We start from the raw sequence: 22,769 nt of genomic DNA, 5'->3' as shown, positions 1-22,769 counted from the left end.
ATTTCAGCATACTAACATTAGGTAGGTACATCCTTGCTATATTGTCATATTCTCCTTGTCTTATTCTCATGTTGAAGAGGTTTTTTGGTTGGCGACCTAGGTAACTAACAGATTCGATTATTTTTGAAGAATTCTGCAAAATTAACCATTGAGGTTTTAATTTCAGTCTCTGGCTCATTGTCTATCTGAGTGTATAGTTCCTCATGTCCCTTGTTTTCATGGATTACTATATGGTTTGTTTTAATGCAGTACTATAAGGTTTGTTTTAATGCAGTACTATAAGGTTTGTTTTAATGGAGTACTATAAGGTTTGTTTTAATGCAGTACTATAAGATATGTTTTAATGCAGTACTGTATGGTTTGTTTTAATGCAGTACTATAAGGTTTGTTTTAATGCAGTACTATAAGATTTGTTTTAATGCAGTACTATATGGTTTGTTTTAATGCAGTACTATATGGTTTGTTTTAATGCAGTATTATATGGTTTGTTTTAATGCAGTACTATAAGATATGTTTTAATGCAGTACTATATGGTTTGTTTTAATGCAGTACTATATGGTTTGTTTTAATGCAGTACTATAACATATGTTTCAATGCAGTACTATAAGATTTGTTTTAATGCAGTACTATATGGTTTGTTTTAATGCAGTACTATATGGTTTGTTTTAATGCAGTACTATATGGTTTGTTTTAATGCAGTACTATAAGGCTTGTTTTAATGGAGTACTATCAGGTTTGTTTTAATGCAGTACTATAAGACATGTTTTAATGCAGTACTATATGGTTTGTTTTAATGCAGTACTATAAGATTTGTTTTAATGCAGTACTATATGGTTTGTTTTAATGCAGTACTGTATGGTTTGTTTTAATGCAGTACTATATGGTTTGTTTTAATGCAGTACTATAAGATATGTTTTAATGCAGTACTATATGGTTTGTTTTAATGCAGTACTATATGGTTTGTTTTAATGCAGTACTATAAGATATGTTTCAATGCAGTACTATAAGATTTGTTTTAATGCAGTACTATATGGTTTGTTTTAATGCAGTACTATATGGTTTGTTTTAATGCAGTACTATAAGGTTTGTTTTAATGCAGTACTATAATAACTGTTTTAATGCAGTACTATATGGTTTGTTTTAATGCAGTACTATAAGAACTGTTTTAATGCAGTACTATAAGATTTGTTTTAATGCAGTACTATATGGTTTGTTTTAATGCAGTACTATATGGTTTGTTTTAATGGTGTACTATAAGGTTTGTTTTACTGCAGTACTATAAGATTTGTTTTAATGCAGTACTATAAGGTTTGTTTTAATGCAGTACTATAAGGTTTGTTTTAATAGAGTACTATAATGTTTCTATGTTAAATCCATCCTTCAGTAACACAACTGAATAATCTCCTATGGCTCTCCTAACTTGGCAAACACTGAGGGACACACAGACAAATGCCGCCTCATTCTCTGAAAAATGCAAATTGGGAAGTTGTCAGCTATTTGATGTTGCTGCATGATCCCCGCCCCCGAAAACATCCCTCTCCAGTACGTGGGGTTGAATCCCATGCAATCCTGGGGACAGGAAGAGATGTTTATATTCAGGCCTGGAGCAGGAGACAGCACAGAGACAGATGGATGTCAGAGATAGCAGATCCCAATCCAGGCGTTTGCTGCTTATCACAGGGCCTGTTTGCATAATTAGGCCTTTTGATATTCCTCCCCTCCGACTGACAAAAAGTATAATTGCAACATCAACTACGACAAAAGGCATGCACAAAATAAACAAGTAAACATAAATAGAAAGAAAAGATGGGCTGTTATTTTTGTCCTGTGGGAATGAAGGGGAAAAAACGACCAATAAACAAAATGTGCTGTCAGTCACAGTCAACTGGTGTGACTGGGTGCTCTGAGGCTGGTCCTGTGAATGCCTGCAGAACACTGAGCGTGAGGCCTGATTGTAATTATGCTGGAACTAATATGCTTTTCAAAATGAGCCATTATGAGCTAATGCTGCACTGCCAGAGCCCTGTCTGTTTTTGTCCCTCTGTCTTGGGTAGTTTGCAAAGGTACAGCTGATATTGAGGCCATTGGTTCCGGTATCAAAAACAGCCTTCATGGGACAGGGTTAGGGATACACACCATAGTGTTGTTGAGCTAATACTGACTCAGAGTTAATCTGAGAGACAAGGAATGATGCTTCCCTTCATCTCATCATGGAGGCTTCTTTATAACTTGTTATCCTTAAATACCTCACAGGTTTTATATACATAGTCCAAGTATCCATTTCTGATCTATATTTTCTATATTTGACCTAAATATTCACTGACACATTGATGTGATTATATTGGTTAATATTTGACCATATTAGACATCTTGGCATTGTTTTGTTTTTTGCTATCATGTGGAAGCGTTGCTAGTAGCCTCCCGTGTTGTAGTGTTGTGGTGATTAGTTGCTAGTAGCCTCCTGTGTTGTAGTGTTGTGGTGATCAGTTGCTAGTAGCCTCCCGTGTTGTAGTGTTGTGGTGATCAGTTGCTAGTAGCCTCCTGTGTTGTAGTGTTGTGGTGATCAGTTGCTAGTAGCCTCCTGTTTTGTAGTGTTGTGGTGATCAGTTGCTAGTAGCCTCCTGTGTTGTAGTGTTGTGGTGATCAGTTGCTAGTAGCCTCCTATCAGTTGCTAGTAGCCTCCCGTGTTGTAGTGTTGTGGTGATCAGTTGCTAGTAGCCTCCTGTGTTGTAGTGTTGTGGTGATCAGTTGCTAGTAGCCTCCTGTGTTGTAGTGTTGTGGTGATCAGTTGCTAGTAGCCTCCTGTGTTGTAGTGTTGTGGTGATCAGTTGCTAGTAGCCTCCTGTTTTGTAGTGTTGTGGTGATCAGTTGCTAGTAGCCTCCTGTGTTGTAGTGTTGTGGTGATCAGTTGCTAGTAGCCTCCCGTGTTGTAGTGTTGTGGTGATCAGTTGCTAGTAGCCTCCTGTGTTGTAGTGTTGTGGTGATCAGTTGCTAGTAGCCTCCTGTGTTGTAGTGTTGTGGTGATCAGTTGCTAGTAGCCTCCCGTGTTGTAGTGTTGTGGTGATCAGTTGCTAGTAGCCTCCTGTGTTGTAGTGTTGTGGTGATCAGTTGCTAGTAGCCTCCTGTGTTGTAGTGTTGTGGTGATCAGTTGCTAGTAGCCTCCTGTGTTGTAGTGTTGTGGTGATCAGTTGCTAGTAGCCTCCCCGTAGTGTTGTGGTGATCAGTTGCTAGTAGCCTCCTGTGTTGTAGTGTTGTGGTGATCAGTTGCTAGTAGCCTCCCGTGTTGTAGTGTTGTGGTGATCAGTTGCTAGTAGCCTCCTGTGTTGTAGTGTTGTGGTGATCAGTTGCTAGTAGCCTCCTGTTTTGTAGTGTTGTGGTGATCAGTTGCTAGTAGCCTCCTGTGTTGTAGTGTTGTGGTGATCAGTTGCTAGTAGCCTCCCGTGTTGTAGTGTTGTGGTGATCAGTTGCTAGTAGCCTCCTGTGTTGTAGTGTTGTGGTGATCAGTTGCTAGTAGCCTCCTGTGTTCTAGTGTTGTGGTGATCAGTTGCTAGTAGGCTCCTGTGTTGTAGTGTTGTGGTGATCAGTTGCTAGTAGGCTCCTGTGTTGTAGTGTTGTGGTGATCAGTTGCTAGTAGGCTCCTGTTTTGTAGTATTGTGGTGATCAGTTGCTAGTAGGCTCCTGTTTTGTAGTATTGTGGTGATCAGTTGCTAGTAGGCTCCTGTTTTGTAGTATTGTGGTGATCAGTTGCTAGTAGGCTCCTGTGTTCTAGTGGTGTGGTGATCCGTTGGAATTGATGGTGTTGGAGTGTAGCCTAGATGCTTTTTTTGTGCGATCATTTTCTGGACTGTGATTGTATGTTGTCTCTGCTATTTTAGGGATTGACATTATTGTAGCAATGTTCTTGTGGATCACTGGACCCCAGCAGTCTTTATTGACTCTACAGCCTTGGACACCAGTCCATCTATGCCATATTACCTAAGCTTCTCTCCTAGGGAGAACAGAGAGAGTAGGGGCTCCTCAGAAGGAGGATGGGAGGAAGAGAAGAAGACAGTCCATGGGGTTGGCGGGCTGGCTGGGGAGGGGTATGGAGGGGTCGGGGTGATGAGTATTCCATCTGCCTGCAGTCTGAGCTCTGAGCAGACCATGGGGTCAGCAGTGAGGAGCATCAGGAGAGAGGGAGGACCATCTTTAAACCTCACACTAAACTCACCGCCAAACTATTAACCAACTGCTAAGCTTCTCAGAGACAAGACCCCTGTTGTTGGTTGTGTTCTGACTTGAGTTGACATTCTGTCTGACTGGAGATTATTAGAAATCGCAGTGCTTTGTGAAAAAGCAATGATTTTGATTCTCATAAGTAACAGAGTGCTTAAACAATCTCTTTGGGAAACATATGGTTCCATTCATTAGTAATGATATTCAATTAAAGTATGTTAGTAAAACAATTTGCTCTTTTGGTGTAATATGTTTACTTGTTTTCCTTTTTGTGTCCATAAAGGTTACTTGAATCGTAAACAAAACATTTCTAATTTAGAAGACATGGTCAATACCTGGTTAATTTCTGTTTAAACAAAGCTGTATTTTTAAATCAGTATTGAGTAGGCCCTCAGAGGGCCCTGATGGAGGATACATGGCTGTCTAATCATGCCCACTGGATGTTTGCTACATAATTAGTCTCTAATTGCTATTATAACTGATGAGGCGAGGCACGAGTGCTTTATCAATATCCCCAGAACCTTCCAATGGAATTACAGCCGAGCATTATACCCAGGTCTAATCAGGATGTACCGTATTGTTTTAAAGCAGCGAGAAGTGTTAGAGAGCTGACCTGGATGCCCACAGGGATTGAGTTTATTCCAAGGTAGTAAGCTAATCATCCACCGTTTTGTCCTTTATCAACATTGACAGATTTGTAAACCAAGAAGAAGACATGTGTTATTCAAATTCAAAAGCTTTGTTGTCTTGGAAACAGATAGTAAGTGTTTATTCTTCCATAATTTAGGCTGAGAGGCACCGCATCCATAAATATCTAACAACCATTTAAATAAAAAGATTTGGATTCTGTGTAATCCATCCAGTGTCATAATATATGTGTATGTAGATAGTGTTGTCTGCTGAAGGGTTTCGTAGGGTGGCCAAAAGTGCAGTTACAGTAAGATGCGTTAACCAGACAGCCATGCAACTCTGAGAGGAACCATATGTTTGACAGAAATTCTGTTTCTGTCACAACCCATTTTGGTACATGTGGGGGCCCCAGTGTTGTTGATGAATCTTGGCATCCCGTTCGGCAGAATGCTCTGGATAGAGATGAGGTTTGCTTCTCACATCCCTGTTTCCCAAACTCATTACTGAAAGGGCTGTTGACCTTCACCCAGAGCGTGCTGCCTGCTGCTTGTAGTTCGTGCACACAAACAGACGTACGTGTTGGCTGTGTGTGCCATGACACATATGTCACTGTAACCAGGGCTCAGTGACAGGTGGCAGTACATACTCATTAGTCTTGTTTGCCATGCAGTTTGTTTGTACATCCTTTGCAAAATGCTTAGATCGGAATATAGGGGGATGATTTTGTATTGGAATTTTGGACATAGCGGCTAGACGATATGCCACACTTGCACTTCTTAACCCTCTCACATAGATAAACAAAGGATGAGAAATATGAGCAAAAGAAAATAACTCAAGCAGAATTCTATGTCGTCGTTGAGCAGCCCTCCCCTCTGTCCCCCTGTTCCCCCTCGCCCCCCTCGTCCCCCTCGTCCCCCCATAGGACACAGAGGTGACTTTGGAAAGTGATCTATGGACCGCTGTGCCAGTCTCAAGTGTTGTCATGGCTAGTTAGCTGCAAATCGCTCTGCACATCCTCATGAAAACCAACAAAGGGATATGCCATATATGTACATATTCAACTTTGTATGTTCAAGGGTATTCTCTGCAATAGTGGTAGCCAGTGTTGGAGAATCAATCTTTCTTAAAAGGGGTAAGACAAAATAATTGATTTTAATGAATGCGGCCTCATGTCCTGCGGCCGCATGTAATCCGCAGAGAATCGTTGAGCGCGAGCTCAGGGCGACAAAAAGACGTTCTCAGAAGACTCATCGAGTGGCCTGTAATGATAGTCTCCATATAATCCCATAATTCCTTGTTTAATTAAACTCCAGAGCCGGCCTTGAGACCCAGACAGATTTGGTTGCTCTTTTATTCTCACAGTTGTTATTTTGAGGCTATTTGACTTCCGTTTGTCCATGTGGTATGTTGAAACATTCTAGAGGGCATTGTTAAACTGAGTTTAGTTGTGCCCATAGCTATTGCAGGGGATTCACCTGGACTAACTTTCAGAAGACCGTTATGGTTGTCATTATATGGGTAGAAAGGGTTTCTGTAAAGGACAATGAGCTCTCAACAAACGCTCTACTTCTATATCTCTCATGTTTTGGTCTCTACCCTTCACTCCTTCTGGACTGTACATGTCTGATGAAATCGAACAAGGCCTGGAGCAACACTGGCTAGTCACACTGGCTTGTCAATGTCTCATTGAGCACATTTGTGAAAATATGAATTTTATAACAGGAAATGAAAAGGGCCATGTAGTTTGAATAGACATGCAGAGGAGGTGAAAATGATGCAATTTCCTCAATTCAGTTATAATGGTAATGCGCTGTGGTAATACATATTCACTGTCAGAAACATTCCTCTTGGCCTGGATTGGATGTCTTTGTGCAGTATCTATATTCCTCAAGCAAAAATGCAGGAGATTAGTTGAATGCCTAAAAGTATTGTAAGATATATTGTAATTCATTTATTGACAGCAGCATCATGGAAACACAGAATATGGGACTGAAGGGTTCTGGCGCGATATTGTTGTTATGTTCTGTATATTCTGGCTGTGCTGTTGTTTGAGCAGCAGTGTGCCCTGGGCCATTGTGAGAGAATAGTGTGGTGAGGAACCGCAAGGTGGCCTGGGTAGATTAACCCTTCCACCCAGCACCCCCTCCTCCCCCCTACCGCCTGCAGCCCTCTGCAGCCCTCTGGGGCCTCTCCCTCTCTCTCTCAGGCAGGATTGGGTATCAGGCCTCTTATATTCTGTATAAATATCCACAGATTAAGATAATATTTGCTCTGTTGTGCTCAGAGAGAGGGAAAGCTGTCATTTGAATCCTCTTTGTAGCCTCTCCCCCTCAATAATATGATTCTAGCAAACGACATAGCCTCTGGAGTGGTTCTGCCCCCAAACTACAGAACGTGGCTTGTATGGACCATTTCAGGCTTTCACCCATACTTTCTACTGCCTTTTCAATGACATTGGTTAATCAACTATGTGACTCATTTCTGTCTGATCAGAGGCGTGTGGGTAACAGACAACCGAAGAGATGAATAACTAATAAAATGGACTTCCTTTTCATTGTTGCTAATTTCCACTGTATTATTCAAGTGTAATCCTAATATTAACTGAGCTGGCCTCTCCCTCCCTCCCCATTGGCCCAGGTAATCGTACAGACGAGGGTTCAGACGTGGAGTCGGAGCCGGACCTTCCCTTGAAGAGGAAGCAGCGTCGCAGCCGCACCACCTTCACAGCCGAGCAGCTTGAGGAGCTGGAGAAGGCCTTTGAGAGGACACACTACCCAGACATCTACACCAGGGAAGAGCTGGCCCAGAGGACCAAGCTCACTGAGGCCCGCGTACAGGTTAGTTAGACACACAAACAATCAACACATACACTGTCATGGCTGCTGAGAATTATCCAGGTGTTTATGACACTGATGTAAAACACTGTTTTCCTGTACTTTGACACATTAGTTATAATATCCTGGTATAGTTTTACATCTAACCAAATCTGAGTTAATGGAGTTTACAGAGTTATTTTAGATACGTTTGGACTTAATGCTTTACAAGTAATGTTTTTCAGGAATTTTTTTCAGGAACAGTTTATCAGTAGGCTATGTTCCCTATTAGCTCATCAAATGTAAGACAAACTACTTGTATCGGGGAAAGTTTATTTGGCATCCTTAATGCAATATGCTTCCAGCTGACTATAATGTGGTTTAGATAGATATGTTCCCCCCCCCCCCAAAAAAAATCCAATTCATCCCACTTCACTGAAATCGAAGCCATCCATTTGCCATGACATCATTTTGGAGTAAAAAATGCTGCCAATGTATTTGCATAAATACATTTGAATGCATCCATGTCATGCCCAATTGGACCTTATTTTATATTCTTATTTTTCCATTTATCCTCTTCTTGGTCTCCTGCTGCCGTTTGTCACACATAGCGATGATATATTTATTCATCCCAGTGCAGTTATTTTTCCCCCATATTTCTACCCCCCACCTCACCTCTGTGAGTTCACTGCTATCTGTGAGTTCTCATCTGTTCTAAGAAGGCCTTGACAGGGGATTCTACATTTTTTTCACACCCAAGACTCTACTCCAGAACCTGCCTGACAGCTTGTGTACCATTTGGTTTTATGTAACACTGAAGGAAAATACAGTAGAGTTATAGCGGCAGCTGTTCTGGAGGGAGAAGAGAAAGAGAGAGGGAGAAGAGGAAGAGAGAGAGAAAGAGAGACAGATATATATATATATATATATATATATATATATATATATAGAGAGAGAGAGAGAGAGAGAGAGAGAGAGAGAGAGAGAGAGAGAGAGAGAGAGAGAGAAGAAATGCATTCCTTATGGATTTCTCATTTCGGCCTTTGGCCAGGATCTCTCTCCTATCACTTTCAAGCATGCCTCTGCTTGTAAACCCCTGTGCATATCACATAGGGTCTCTCATCCTCTCCAGGGACCCCATGCCCTGACAACAACATTAATCAATCAGACGTTAGTAAAAAAGGGCCGGGGCAACCCTCTCCTCTTACCACAGCCCCTCGCTCACTCCCCCTAAACCTCCCAAACTCTGAACCACCCCGCGCGCTAACTGTTCCTCACACTCCAGACATGCGGTTAGGGGTAACTGATTCCACACATGTCTTTGTCTGTCTAGCAAATCCTCCAAACAGAAAGGTGTATGCCAAAATGGTTGATGCAGCACTCAGGATGATGCTGAGAGATTTATTTAATGTGTATTCTCTTGCGATATATTACGTTTTAGAATGTTTCAAATATACTTGAGGCAAACTTGGAAAGGGAAGTGGGAAGGTCTTTCAGTTATTATTTGATGAATCTCTTTTTCTGAAGATTACAGTGTCATGAAATACATCTGGAAAATACATGCATGTCTCATAGATTCTGAGTAATGACAGATGGGTTCAAATGCTTTCTATTTACAATGCTGTCCATTTGGTTCAATTTGTTTAAATGTAGCATCAATATTAGACCTTGTAGAGTGGAGCTGAATTCTTTGTGAAGCTCATTATGATTGTAGAAGAAAAGATCCAGAAAACCTGTCTCTGATTGGTTGAAAAGGCAGAGTGTCATGTGGGCTAGAGAGCACAGTGTCCTCTGTCTTGTCCATGTTCCAGGCACTTCACAGCCCTATTTGTAGGTCAATTACATTTTAATTTCAGAGAGAATCTCTTCAAGCATTTGCCTCTGGAGTATTTATGGAAACTGATGGTAATTTGAAGTCTAAACGCAAAGAAAAAATACATGGTTGAAAACTGAAAGGAAACTCCTGCAAGATAATAGAGCTTAATTATGTCATGTGAAAACCTGAGGTATTTGAGACAAGGATATAATTTTTTAATGCAGTTTTCCTCATAATCTAATTCTAAAACGCTTTTTAAGTCTCCTAAGGTCAACTCAAACTTAATTTTCTGAGAAGGTCACCCCAAGAAACTGACTCTGGAAGTAAATAATGGACATCAGTCTTCAATGTTGCTCAGTGGTTTGGCAAGTGAGTTGGGAGGAGGATTTAGGATGGACTATGGAGCCCATTGTATAATTGTTTCTTTTTCAAGAGTCGTGTGTTTTTTTCATTGGCTTTGCCAAAGTACTGCCCCATTGCATCTGCACGTCAGGGACTTCCCCTGCTCCTCGTCAGCCTGCTGAAGTACTCAGACACGTCCTAATTGGCCACACTGACCACTGCAGACATGATGATATAACAAAAACGGTAAAGCCTCTTCTCTAAAACTGCTCCCAATTGAATCAATACATTGAAAAAGACATGGGGCCAAAGGCTGGATTTCGATGTGTGAACTTGACAGTTTTAGTGTCCATGCGTTTTGAAGATGTCAGCCAGCTGGGGTTTCACATAGGTGCCCAAATGGCCAATCTCTGGGCTGGACAGAAGGACCTTTGGCCCGAGAGCCGACCTGCTCCAGCACAGCTGCAATGACGCATCTTCCAGATGTCAGTGAGTGGGGAGGCTGAGAGGGCAGTAGGGGTGAGTCAGAAACCCAAAGCAGAGGGTCGGTGTTGTAGGATCTTAAAGATCCATCTCTTCTTCAGTAGGATTTCTGGTTGCGGTTACGGCTTACCCTGTTGGTTGTTATTGTAATAATCTGTTAACCCGTGTTTGTGGTTTACACTGCAGGGACACATAGTAAAATTGCTATTGGCTGTGAGGGTATATGGGCCCACTCCAAGATGAGAGTTATTATGTGGAATGGTGCTCAAGAGGCCTCCTGGTTTAACGAGAAGTGACAAGTGTTTGGTTTACTGGTGACTCCACAGCCCAAACTCACTGCCCTATAAACTCAGCTAACCCAAACCCCCTCCTCTCCTCACCCCTGCCTGCCATCTTGAATCACACTATCTCATCCATCTTCATCAGGCCCACCACCCCCTAAAACACAGCTCCCAGCAGCCCCCCCCCTGGAACCGCTACTGTTTTATCACCCCAACTGACAAATTAGGGGATCTGATCCACATCTTACAGCCATTAGTTCCAGGCTACCTGTCCCTATAAAGCTAGCTAGCTGTCTCCTGATCTGAGCACCCCACTCTCTGTGCTGCCCATTCTGCATCTGAAAAAAAAAACACTCATTCCAAACTGGACCAAGAGTCCTTCCACAGACTATTAAGAACAGAAAAGAGCATCACTTGTGTCTATTCTTCAGAGGTATGGGCCAGGTGGATGGGGGTGTTCTGTTGAGCGAGGGAGGGCAGAGGCTGTAAATGCTGTAAATCAGTGTAAATCCTCTCCTCCTCACACTTGAAATGAATTACATTCTCTTCTATTTAGGCTGAGGTTTCCACCTCTGCTGAGGAGGCTCATCTGAGCGGCGCTTAGCAAATCTGACACATAGATCCCCTTTCATTCCCAATAAACATTCTAGATGTAGCTATTATAGTTAGAGGAATCTAATAAGGTAGAAGCGTATCCTTTTATGCAGCGTAGAAATCAATTTGGCAAGACGTTTTCCTCTCTAACTGGAGAGTGTGCTCAGCGTCCGATGCCAACCACAAAACAGAGAGAAGAGGATCCTGCTTTGTTTGTCTCTGTGGTGCCCTCTCTCTGATCTCTGAGGCCTCTGTGGAGACTCTGAAAAAAGGAGAGATCCCAGCGCTTCCTTATAGTCCCACAGGAAATATTATTGACTCTTTATTATATATATATATATAAATGCTATATATACAAAAGTATGTGGACACCCTTTCAAATTTGTGGATTTGGCTATTTCAGCCACACCCATTGCTGACAGGTGTATAAAATCGAGCACACAGTCATGCAATCTCCATAGACAAACATTGGCAGAGCTCAGTGACTTTCAATGTGACAGTGTCATAGGATGCCACATTTCCAACAAGTCAGTTTGTCAAATTTCTGCCCTATTAGAGCTGCCCTGGTCAACTTCTATGAGCAACTTCGGCTCTTCTGTGAAGTGGTAGGCCACGCAAGCTCACAGAATGGGACCGCCGAGTGCTGAAACGCGTAGCGCATAAAAATCGTCTGTGGTCGGTTGCAACACTCACTACCGAGTTCCAAACTGCCTCTGGTAACTTCAGCACAATAACTGTTCATTAGGGGCTTCATGAAATGGGTTTTCATGGCAGAACAGCCACACACAAACCTAAGATCACCATGTGCAATGCCAAGCGTTGGTTGGAGAGGTGTAAAACTCGCCGCCATTGGACTCTGGAGCTGTAGAAACATTCTCTGGAGTCTGATGGACAAATATGGGTTAGGCAGATGCCAGGAGAATGCTATCTGCCCCAATGCATAGTGAAAATAAGGTCCATAGTTTGGTGGGGTCTGGGGCTGTTTTTCATGATTCGGACTAGGCCCCTTAGTTCCAGTGAAGGGACATCACATCTTAATACTACAGCACACAATGACATTCTAGACAATTCTGTGCTTCCAACTTTGTGGCAACAGTTTGGGGAAGACCCTTTCCCGTTTCAGCATGACAGTGCCCCCATGCACAAAGCGAGGTCAATACAGAAATGGTTTGTAGAGATCGGTGTGGAAGAACTTGACTGGCCTGCAGAGGGCCCTGACCTCAACCCCATCAAACACCTTTGCGATGAATTGGAATGCTGACAGTGAGCCAGACCTAATCGCCCAACATTAGTGCCCAATCTCACTACTGCTCTTGTTGCTTAATGAAAGCAAGTCCCCGCAGCAATGTTCCAACATCTAGTGGAAAGTCTTTCCAGAAGAGTGGAGGCTTTTATAGCATTAAAGGAGGGACCAACTCCATATTAATGCCCATGAATTTAGAATGAGATGTTCAACAAGCAGGTGTCCACATACTTTTATATATAAATATATAACTCAGGCAGACAGGCATAGAGGCATTCAGTTACTGTTCAATTGAACATTAGAATGGGCCAAACTGGTGACCTAAGCGACTTTGAGCGTGGTATGATCGTCGGTGCCTGGAGCGCCCGTTCCAGTATCTCAGAAACGTCCGGCCTGCTGGGCTTTTCATGCACAACAATGTCTAGGGTTTACTGAGAATGGCGTGACAAGCAAAAAACATCCAGTCAGCTGCAGTTCTGTGGGCAAAAACAGCTCGTTGATGAGAGGTCGAAGGAGAATGGCAAGAATCGTGCAAGCTAACAGGCGGGCCACAAACAGACAAATAACGGTGCAGTATAACAGTAGTGTGCAGAACGGCATCTCAGAATGCACAACTCATTGGTTTTTGTCACAGATGGGCTATTGCAGCAGATGACCACACCGGGTTCCACTCCTGTCAGCTGAAACCAAGAAGAAGCACTGGACAATTGAGGAGTAGAAAAACATTGCCTAGTCCGACGAATGACGGTTCCTGTTGCGTCATGCTGATGGCAGAGTGAGGATTTGGCGTAAGCAGCAGAGTCCATGGCCCTATCCTGCCTGCAGTTCAGGGAGACGGTGGTGGTGTAATGGTGTGGGGAATGTTTTTCCTGGCACACATTAGGTCCCTTGATACCAATTGATCAACGTTTGAACACCACACCTTGTAGAATCCATGCCCTGAAGAATTCAGGCTGTTCTGGAGGCAAAGGAGGGTCCGACCCGGTATTAGATGACTGTACCTAATACTAACTGGCCACTGAGTGTATATTCCTTTAATTTAGTTTAGGATAAACATAATGACGCTATAGAGATGTGAAATAGAGATTTACTAGGTTGTTGTCCTTCTAGGTGATTACCAATGGCAGGAGAGAACGGCATAGTAGGATTCACTAGTAACAATGGCAGAGCCCACCCAATCCAACAGTCATCCATGTTCCCACCAGTCTGGTTTTATGTCGGTTCCATAAAGGAATAAATAGGGGTTATGTAGATTGTGGAGGAGAAATTGTTGCAATACATCTGTGTGAATGTTCTAACAGTTTCTTATTATTAGAAATGAAATGACTTTCCTTCAGTCCCTCTGTATTCCTGATACTTATCGAGCTAATCCCACTCTCCTCTCAAATTCTCACTCCCAGCTACTCTAATTAGCATAGTGCCAGTCTGGCAGGCAGTGAGGCAGGCAGGCATAGAGAGAAACAGCAAGAGCTTGTGAGGGTGGGTAGTACGTGGTATAAAACCGATGAGGATTTCTATGTTGTTTCGCCTCTTTGCACTACTGTGTTCGTTGTCTGTTTGTGGAGTGCGCCATTGAAAAGACATGAGAAGGATGTTCGTCCTTGTTTTTGTGGCGCATTGTTCACTTTGTAGAAGGTGCACATGTGGCATCGTTGGCTTTAGAAACATATCATTCTGACAATAACTCCCTTTCAAAAACGCTCTTCACGATTGTCTTAAATTAAATGAAGACGATTAGATTCTATTTGAGACAAAGGACATTTTAGGAAGGGTTTGAATGCATTGTAATGTCATGCATTGCAGTGTTGTGTTATCAAGGATCAGTGATTACCGAATCAGATCCTCAGCTCTATAGATTCCATTGTGTTATGTTTATTATTGAGTGAGGCCAAGAGAAACGGTGGAATACAGACCCAGGCAAATGCCACTCTCTCAGATAAGAGATTATATTAAAGGATATGTATATGCCACATCAAAGCTATATCAAAGCAACTGTTGTTAACACCTATCTCTCCCCACCTTCACTTCACTAGACCCGTAGACATGTTTTCAGGACCTTCAACTTGCCTGACATTCGTTCCAACCTTCATGTCCCCCAACCCCCGCTACAGTCCCTGCCACCCCCTCCATGTCTGTGCTCAGCTCAGCTCAGTAGCTCAACCACTTTAAAGCGGGTCTCTTTTTTGTCTCCCAGGCTCCAGTAAGCTCTAGTCCTAGGAGATGTGGTGGTTCCCCAGGTTTTCTACCCTCCCCCACCCTCCAACTTCCTCCAGTATCTTGCAGGGATTCACACATAGAGTCCATGTTAGCCCCAGTATAGAGGAAGCCAGGCAACCAGCAAACCTCTTACACTGACAAAACAAAACAGGACTGACATGGATGCTGTAGATGCAGACTTTGAGGTACATATGGAGGGAGACATGGAGGAGGGATGAAGCTCTCTCTCTCTGTAGTGTAGAGGAATTAAACCGGATTGGGGAGAGCAGAGGAGAATCTGTCATCCAAGGTGACTTTGTGATCGGGTTCCAGAGTACAGCTTCAAATCCTCCTCAGCTGCAGGCTGTGTGTGTGTGTGTGTGTGTGTGTGTGTGTGTGTGTGTGTGTGTGTGTGTGTGTGTGTGTGTGTGTGTGTGTGTGTGTGTGTGTGTGTGTGTGTGTGTGTGTGTGTGTGTGTGTGTGTGTGTGTGTGTGTGTGTGTGTGTGTGTGTGTGTGTGTGTGTGTGTGTGTGTGTTTGTGTGTGTGTGTGCGTCTGACGCACGCCTGCCTAACAGACCTGGATTGAAATACATGTATATTTTGCCATTTGTTTTTTAAATACTTAAGGACAGTTCTAAATTCACTGGGGGGAGGGTGGTCCAAAATAGGGGAGGGTTGTCAAACTTAATATTTTGCTTTGTGGAATTTCATGTGGTTTTTATTGGGCACATGGGAGGGTAGTGCATTTTTCCCCTGGTTTACATCCACTCATCTGCTTGTATTTTCCCTATAAACAATGGCCTGACTTACTTTTGATATTACCTTAATAAAGTTTTTTTTAATTTCTGAAGATTTGTTATGGTGTGGCTATTATTAAGTTTGAACTACTGCAAGGCTATGATATGAAGGCAGTCCGCCCCAGCGCTTCAACTGACTCCCATAATCTAACAATATAATGCTTATCTTTATACAAAATATTTAGATAGAAAATTGCCTAGAAGGCTAGCATTCCGGAGTCGCCTCTTCACTGTTGACATTGAGACTGGTGTTTTGCGGGTACTATTTAATGAAGCTGCCAGTTGAGGACTTGTGAGGTGTCTGTTTCTCAAACTAGACACTCTAATGTACTTGTCCTCTTGCTCAGTTGTGCACCGGGGCCTACCACTCCTCTTTCTATTCTGGTTAGTGCCAGTTTGCGCTGTTCTATGAAGGCAGTAGTAAACAGCGTTGTACGAGATCTTCAGTTTCTTGGCATTTTCTCACATGGAATAGCCTTCATTTCTCAGAACAAATATAGATTGACGAGTTTCAGAAAAAAGGTCTTTGTTTCTGGCCATTTTGAGCCTGTAATCGAATCCACAAATGCTGATGCTCCAGATACTCAACTAGTCTAAAGAAGGTCAGTTTTATTGCTTATTTAATCAGGACAACAGTTTTCAGCTGTGCTAACATAATTGCAAAAGGGTTTTCTAATGATCAATTAGCCATTTAAAATGATACATTTGGATTAGATAACACAACGTGCCATTGGAACACAGGAATGATGGTTGCTGATAATGGGCCACTGTACGCCTATGTAGATGTTCCATAAAAAAATCTGCTGTTTCCAGCTACAATAGTCATTTACAACATTAACAATGTCTACACTGTATTTCTGATCAATTTTGTGTTATTTTAATGGACAAAAAATGTGCTTTTCTTTCAAAAACAAGGACATTTCTAGGTGACCCCAAAGTTTTGAACGGTAGTGTATATTAAAATATTCATATCATACAGTGGACACCTAAGCCTATAGGCCTATGCTTGCAATTCCCTGATACATTTAGTTCCCGGCTCTCCTACAGCTGAACTGTGAGGTGGACAATTATTGTAGCATAAAAAACAAAAAACAAAATTTGCTATAGTTTTGCATATGCTACACACCGACACACAAGGAATAGTGTTTTTGTCATTTGTTATAGCTGTTATTAAGGACATGTAAATGTGTCTCATTTGGCCAACATCCCTCGTTTTTAATGGCGCTGGCTGCCCCAGGTTGGATCTGAATGCATATGGATGTTCCTTAAATTTCTCAAATATACTGGACATTAAAATCTTCCCTGTCATGTTGTCTAGCGCCAAATCCTCCTAAAGGAAACTCTGAAATGGCATATTGTTTACATGATATTCACATGAAAATCTGTCGCCATTTGGATGGAAACCTAACTATAGACACACTATAGACTCTGGCAAGTGCGCTAGTCCAGCGTCACTTTGATTATGCCTGCACACCATGGTTCACCAGCAGCCCCAAACATCTAAAGTATACGCTACCAGGTAAACAAGCTTGTAAGAATTGTACTTAAACTCTCCCCTCATACTCATCTGGAGGTTGAGCATGTTTTCGTATCTGTAATGTGTCTGTATCTATGTAATTGTATTTATGTAAAAATAGGGGCCACAATGGAAATAAGTCCCCGACTTTATTGTACAATCCCGGTCACTTAAAAAAATCTTTGAGTATATATGTATTTTTTAAACTGATAAATAAAGTCAATCAATCCAAACTATGCAGCAGCCAATAGATGAATGGAAAGAGACATCTGTTACAGAACACCAACAAGTTTAATGACATTCAGAGATTGTCAAGCCAAGCCTTTGGTACTGGAGAAGCCTACAAGGTATATATTTTCTGTTTGTGGAGATTGACATAGTCTATTTATTGTGGTGTTGAAAACACAAACCATGATATTGAAGGGCCTGAAGTTGGTATGCTTTGTTTATTGTTTGTGTGGTGCTTTGGCACAGAAACCTGTTGGAGGGGAATTCTTTGCGTATATTTGAAATAATGATCAATATAGCATCAAAATGTTGAGAATCTGATTCCCCCCAGGCTCATCTTTGTCTGCAGCCGGCTCTGATCGTAATGTATTGAAACAGGCAGGGAGAGTGAGCTTGTCTGTTGTGGTCGGCAAACACTCAACCTTCTGGCCGTAGCCATGTGTGGCATCGACTGTGCCACAAAAGCATGCTGAAGTGGCAAAGTCCATATCCACGATTAGAAACACAGGGTCGCTACAGTTATTGTAATTTTTGGTCATAAACATTATTTTGAGTTCATTCTATGGGGGGAGGGTGTATATTTTTCAGTACAAGGGGAGGGTCATGTGAATTTGTATTTAATTTTTTTTATGACACCTACCTCTATTGGAAGTATTTTCAAATAATTTTCTTTAAATAGTCTACTATTTGAGTATTTTCAAATACCTGGGGTAAATGCATGGGAGTATATTTGAGTCAGTGTATTTGAGTATTTTCAAATACATTCCAATATTTAGCGACTTGTCTGTTCAAATGAAAAATATTTAAATGCTTACTTCCAAATGTCTTTGAAAGTAATTAGAAATACCCTAAGTAGAATTTGGACCCAGGTCTTGTGTGTGTGTTTATCTCAGAGTCTTCTGCTGTAAACCCATGGCTGCTGAAGTAAAACATTCCATCTCCTCTGAAGCAGCACTGACGCATGACCCCCTCTCGCCCAACAATACGGTATTGACCTGGGCACATTGGGCCCAATGTTTGCCAGCTTTAACTCGATAGGGCTGCAGCCTTTGGCATTTTAGTTGACTTGAGTAGATCGGCGTCGCGGCGGGCTCGTTCAAAGCCTCAGAGTAAATTCACTTAGACAGATGCTCTTCACAGGCTCCCCTCTCATTAAGGTAGAAGGGTGGCTATGGAGACCACAGGGCAGGGGAGGGAGATGTTGAGACATCTCCATACACTACTCTTAACTACATCCTATTATGTATTTATATACTGACATGAGGATGAGAGGGACATTCTATCAGGAAATTGTGTGAATTATGTATCTGAGGACTTCATAAGACAAGAGTTTGGTAATGTGTTTTGGTGAGAGAGCAAAATGGAAAAAGACAGAACAAAACAGAGTATTAGAAAGAGAAAAGTGAATTGAAGGAACAAGACAAGAGGAAGTAGCAAAGGCATTTCTGTGTGTTTTGTGTATGGCATGATGGAACACCTCCTGCCTGTGGCTAGGCTGACATAAAAATAAGGACGTTTAAAGAAGGGTGGGGTGAGCTTCAGAGGTTGGAGGTGAGGGTGGCACTGCAGGGCCAGGTGATTGGGCGTCTCTGGAAGGAAGGGGTGTATCCCCATGCCCATTCCGGGAAGCAGGCAGCTGTTTGTCTAGCCCCAGCGGGAAATCAGCAGCTCCAGCTCAGAACCAGTACCACGCTCCACTACATCCCAATAGCAGTCATATCAGTGGGGGCAGCAGGGTAGCCCTGAGCCCTCGCAGTGCTTTATTTGGTCTGGAAGAGTTTGTTTGTTGAATGGGAAGTGTGAGTAAATGATCTGCTTCCAGAAGAGGCTCCCTGTTGGTTGGGGTTAGAAGTTGAGAGGCTTGATTCATGCGAGTACTTGTACAGTGGGTTATTTTGACATCTCAGTCACTGTTTTATCACACGAGACGCTCTTGATGAAATTGAAACTAGATGCAGACATGATTAAGGCCGAAGAGATACAGTGCGTTGTATAACACACAATTCAAACCGAGATCTCTCTTTTTGTGATTGAGAGATCTCTGTGTATGTGAGTTTATGTGTAGCATATGTTTGTGTTCAGGAGAAGGAGAGGCCCCAATAGCAGTGAGTGTGTCCCTGTGTTACTCCCTTGAAAGTTAGGCTCTTTAAGAGCTGTTTAAAAGGGACGCCCCCTCTTTGTGCCCAGTGTTCTGCCTGGCGTATGGAAGCCCTTTTGTCCAATCCTTTCATCTGGCTTCACAATAGGCCAGGCCGTTTGAAACACAACAGCAGATGAACTGCGCTGACAGTGTATTAAACTCTGATGAATTGCCAGTGCGAGGCATAGATCAGTGTCCTTCAACCTTTAGCACATACTGGGCCCAGGCCCTGTCTTGGTTAAATGGAACAGGTTGCTGGCTGTATGGCTGCTCTTTTCAAAGGGCCTGATTATATTCATGTTTTGTTGAAGCAGAAGCCTTTTTAAAATGTGTAAATCACTGCAGTTTAAAAGGAGCCTCTTTAGTTTCTCCCATTCAGGGAGTTGACATTGTGAATTCGTGGTTGAAAGTTGATAATGGTGTTGGACATTTTGTGTGCATTTCGGTACAATTCTACATTTGATTTAGATATCTTAAGAAGACTAAGATCTACAGGATGAGCTATTTACATGCTAGACTGTACAAAGGAACATTAATTTATGTTTTGTGTCGATTACAAATAAGCTGCTAAATCCATCCACCTTTTATAACATAATTTAAATAATAATTCTGATTAAAAGAAAGAGATATAAGAGACAGAGATAAATAGAGAGAGAGAGAGAGAGAGAGAGAGAGAGAGAGAGAGAGAGAGAGAGAGAGAGAGAGAGAGAGAGAGAGAGAGAGGGGGGGGGGGAGAGAGAGGGAGTAAGAGTGTGTGTGCACTGTTGTAGTGGCATTCTTTATGGCCTCCCTCCAAATGTCTAATAGGTTCACAAACATACTTGAGATGTCTGATGCTGCTGCTTGTGGCCCCTACCTCTGACCCCTTAATGACTTCTTCCATCTGAAGAGGGCTTAGGGCAGCCTGTTGACACAGATCACAGCTTCAGCCACTTAAGAAGAAAAACAGGGACAGACCACTGAGCCTCCATGCCGGCTCTGGCTCCGGCTCCCACAGGGACTAGCTAGCTTCTCCACCACAACCACCACTACTTCTCACACAGGCAGATGAATCACAGCTGGCAGGACCACACAGTAAATTCATTTGGAGCATTCCGAGAATCATATATTCTAGTATGCACAACCTAGGGGTTGCTGAGAGAGAGTGCTTAGCTCTTACAGATGGTTTATCATAGAGGAGCAAACCTGAGGGGAAGTACCTCTCTCTCTCTCTCTCTCTCTCTTCTCTCTCTCTCTCTCTCTGGCTCTCTTGCTCTGCAGTTTGTCCTCTCCATCGTCCTCATCTGTGTTTTTCCCTCTAGGTGTGGTTCAGCAACAGAAGGGCCAGATGGCGCAAGCAGGCAGGAGCCAATCAGCTGGCTGCCTTCAACCACCTGTTACCTGGAGGCTTCCCGCCCACGGGGATGCCCAGTCTACCTACCTACCAGCTACCTGAGTCCTCGTACCCCGGCACTACACTGTCACAGGGTAAGACACGTACACACACATTCGCACACACTCACACACAAGCCTCCACATCTGCTTATCCCTGAGGCTATGCTTCAGGTTCAAATGTTTGTTTATATGGTTGTGTTTTCATCTGATCTAGGTAGCACTTGAGCCATCATATAGCAGTTATATGTAACGTATAGGATCCATACAGGCAGTCGTTAAGTCTTTGTTACATGATGACAGGGAAACAGCCTAAGGTTTTGTCGGAGTTTGCTACCAATTACAAGAGCAGAATATTTCTAACCGACATAAAGCACATGAAAAAGAGACACAAGCCACTAAAACATGACAATTTCAAAAGGTATTTTTTGAGCAATTTTCTAATGCAACATTTGTGTCACTTTTAGTGGTTAGTTTTGGGGCATAAGTCTCTAAAGGCTGGGATGTGTAAATCATTTTTCAGGGTTGTGAACAAGGCTGAACTTTATGTGTGCAGTGTATTTGGTTGTGGTTCTCTTGTCTCACATCCTCACTCAGTGTTGTTGTTATTGGTTCAGATGGCAGCAGTACGTTGCATCGGCCCCAACCCCTGCCTCCGTCCTCAATGCACCAGGGAGGACTCTCTGACGGCAGCTCCGCCTACGGCCTCTCGTCCAATCGCCACAGCTTCTCCAGCTACTCAGACAGCTTCATGAGCCAATCAGCGGCCAGCAATCACATGAACCCGGTCAGCAACGGCCTCTCCCCACAGGTCAGTTCAAGGCCAAGGGCACGTCTCCATATTTCTTCCGTCTCACCTCTTTTGATGAATGAATGATCGAATGACATTTTCTTTGTCTATAAAATCGCCTGTTGGCAACCCATCTCTTACAGGATTAATTGACACATAAACAAACATTACAATGATTCACAGTGATAATTCACATTGATAATTCTTCCGGTGTTCTGTGCAGTGTGAAAATAATGGGTGAAAGAAATCCATACATTTTAGTAGATAAGGTTATCCAAACAGTAACAATAATTGATGTGTACCATAAGCCATGGCTGTGGGAAGATGTTTTGGGTTGGGGGTGCTGAGCAGTATTTATCTCCGCTAATACAGGACTAATACAGGACCAGTTCACTCATTTTGTGGTATATTGTTATTTAATTATTTTTTTTCACTCATGATTGTATTTCTTTATTTTTATCCGGGAGCATTGCAGCACCCTCAGCACCCTCACTTCCTGAGGCCTTGCCGTAAGCTACATAAAGTAAAATTTTTACAAAAAAAATCTGATATAGACATGGTATTACCATTTGTCCATTTAAATGATTCAATGACCCAAGGTTTAAATGATGTATATAATTGCAATTTGCTGAACCAGAAGCAACTAATAAGTAATACTGTATGTCGATCCATGGTCTTTTCTTCTAGCTTCTAAAGCTCTGGGTTTTCATTGGCTCATGTAAATTGCTATGATGTTAAAACAATTGGATTAACATCAACAAATTAAAATGATTCTTGATAGAAGCACATCTGCTCCAAAACAGCAGTTTCTGCTTTCCTGGGACACCAAAATCTTACTCAGAACATGAGAAACACATGTGAATAAAATAATTAGCTAAAGCTTAGAAATGTAGGCGCTAAATCTTCTACAAGTAATTGTTTGGAGTTGGTAGATCTTAGTACTATGTTATTCCATTCATCTTGTACCACTGTTCTTCAGCTCCCAGCCTGTACTGTGTCTATCTGTAGCTACAGAGCTACTGTAGGCTTGTAGAGGAGGGGCTGTGAATATGTGGGTGGCTGTGTAGGGCTACTCTGCTGCCCTCCATGGCCTCCTAACCCTCCCAGTCATGCTGCTTCTCCTTCTCTCCTCTCCTCTCCTCTCTGCTCGGCCCTCCACACACAGTGAAAATACTGTGGAGCATTAGGCAGAGTAATTAGATGCGCTGCTGTCCTAATTGGGGTTTGAATCAATAGGAGGCATTAGATTCCCCTCTAACCGAGCAATCCTCCTCTGTCATATAAAATGCAATTGCTTTGCCTCTGTGTGTGTG

General features: G+C 42.6%; 1 protein-coding gene across 8 annotated transcripts in view; it reads left to right on the top strand.

The window, feature by feature from the left end:
* pax7a (paired box 7a) overlaps positions 1 to 22,769 on the top strand; it is a 69,122-nt gene that overhangs the window by 20,215 nt on the left and 26,138 nt on the right. For 4 of the 8 annotated variants that reach the window (XM_052526839.1, XM_052526843.1, XM_052526841.1 and 1 more), the window contains exons 5-7: positions 7,495 to 7,682; positions 20,597 to 20,762; positions 21,284 to 21,477. In XM_052526839.1, the coding sequence (XP_052382799.1) occupies positions 7,495 to 7,682; positions 20,597 to 20,762; positions 21,284 to 21,477 (548 nt within the window). Of the gene's footprint in view, positions 1 to 7,482; positions 7,683 to 20,596; positions 20,763 to 21,283; positions 21,478 to 22,769 lie in introns of all 8 variants that reach the window. The other 4 variants (XM_052526838.1, XM_052526842.1, XM_052526840.1 and 1 more) reach the window with 1 other exon arrangement.

The sequence above is a fragment of the Oncorhynchus keta genome, chromosome 10 (genome assembly GCF_023373465.1).
Source record: "Oncorhynchus keta strain PuntledgeMale-10-30-2019 chromosome 10, Oket_V2, whole genome shotgun sequence".
Lineage (NCBI taxonomy): Eukaryota > Metazoa > Chordata > Actinopteri > Salmoniformes > Salmonidae > Oncorhynchus > Oncorhynchus keta.
This window is presented reverse-complemented; position numbering and strand designations above follow the sequence as displayed.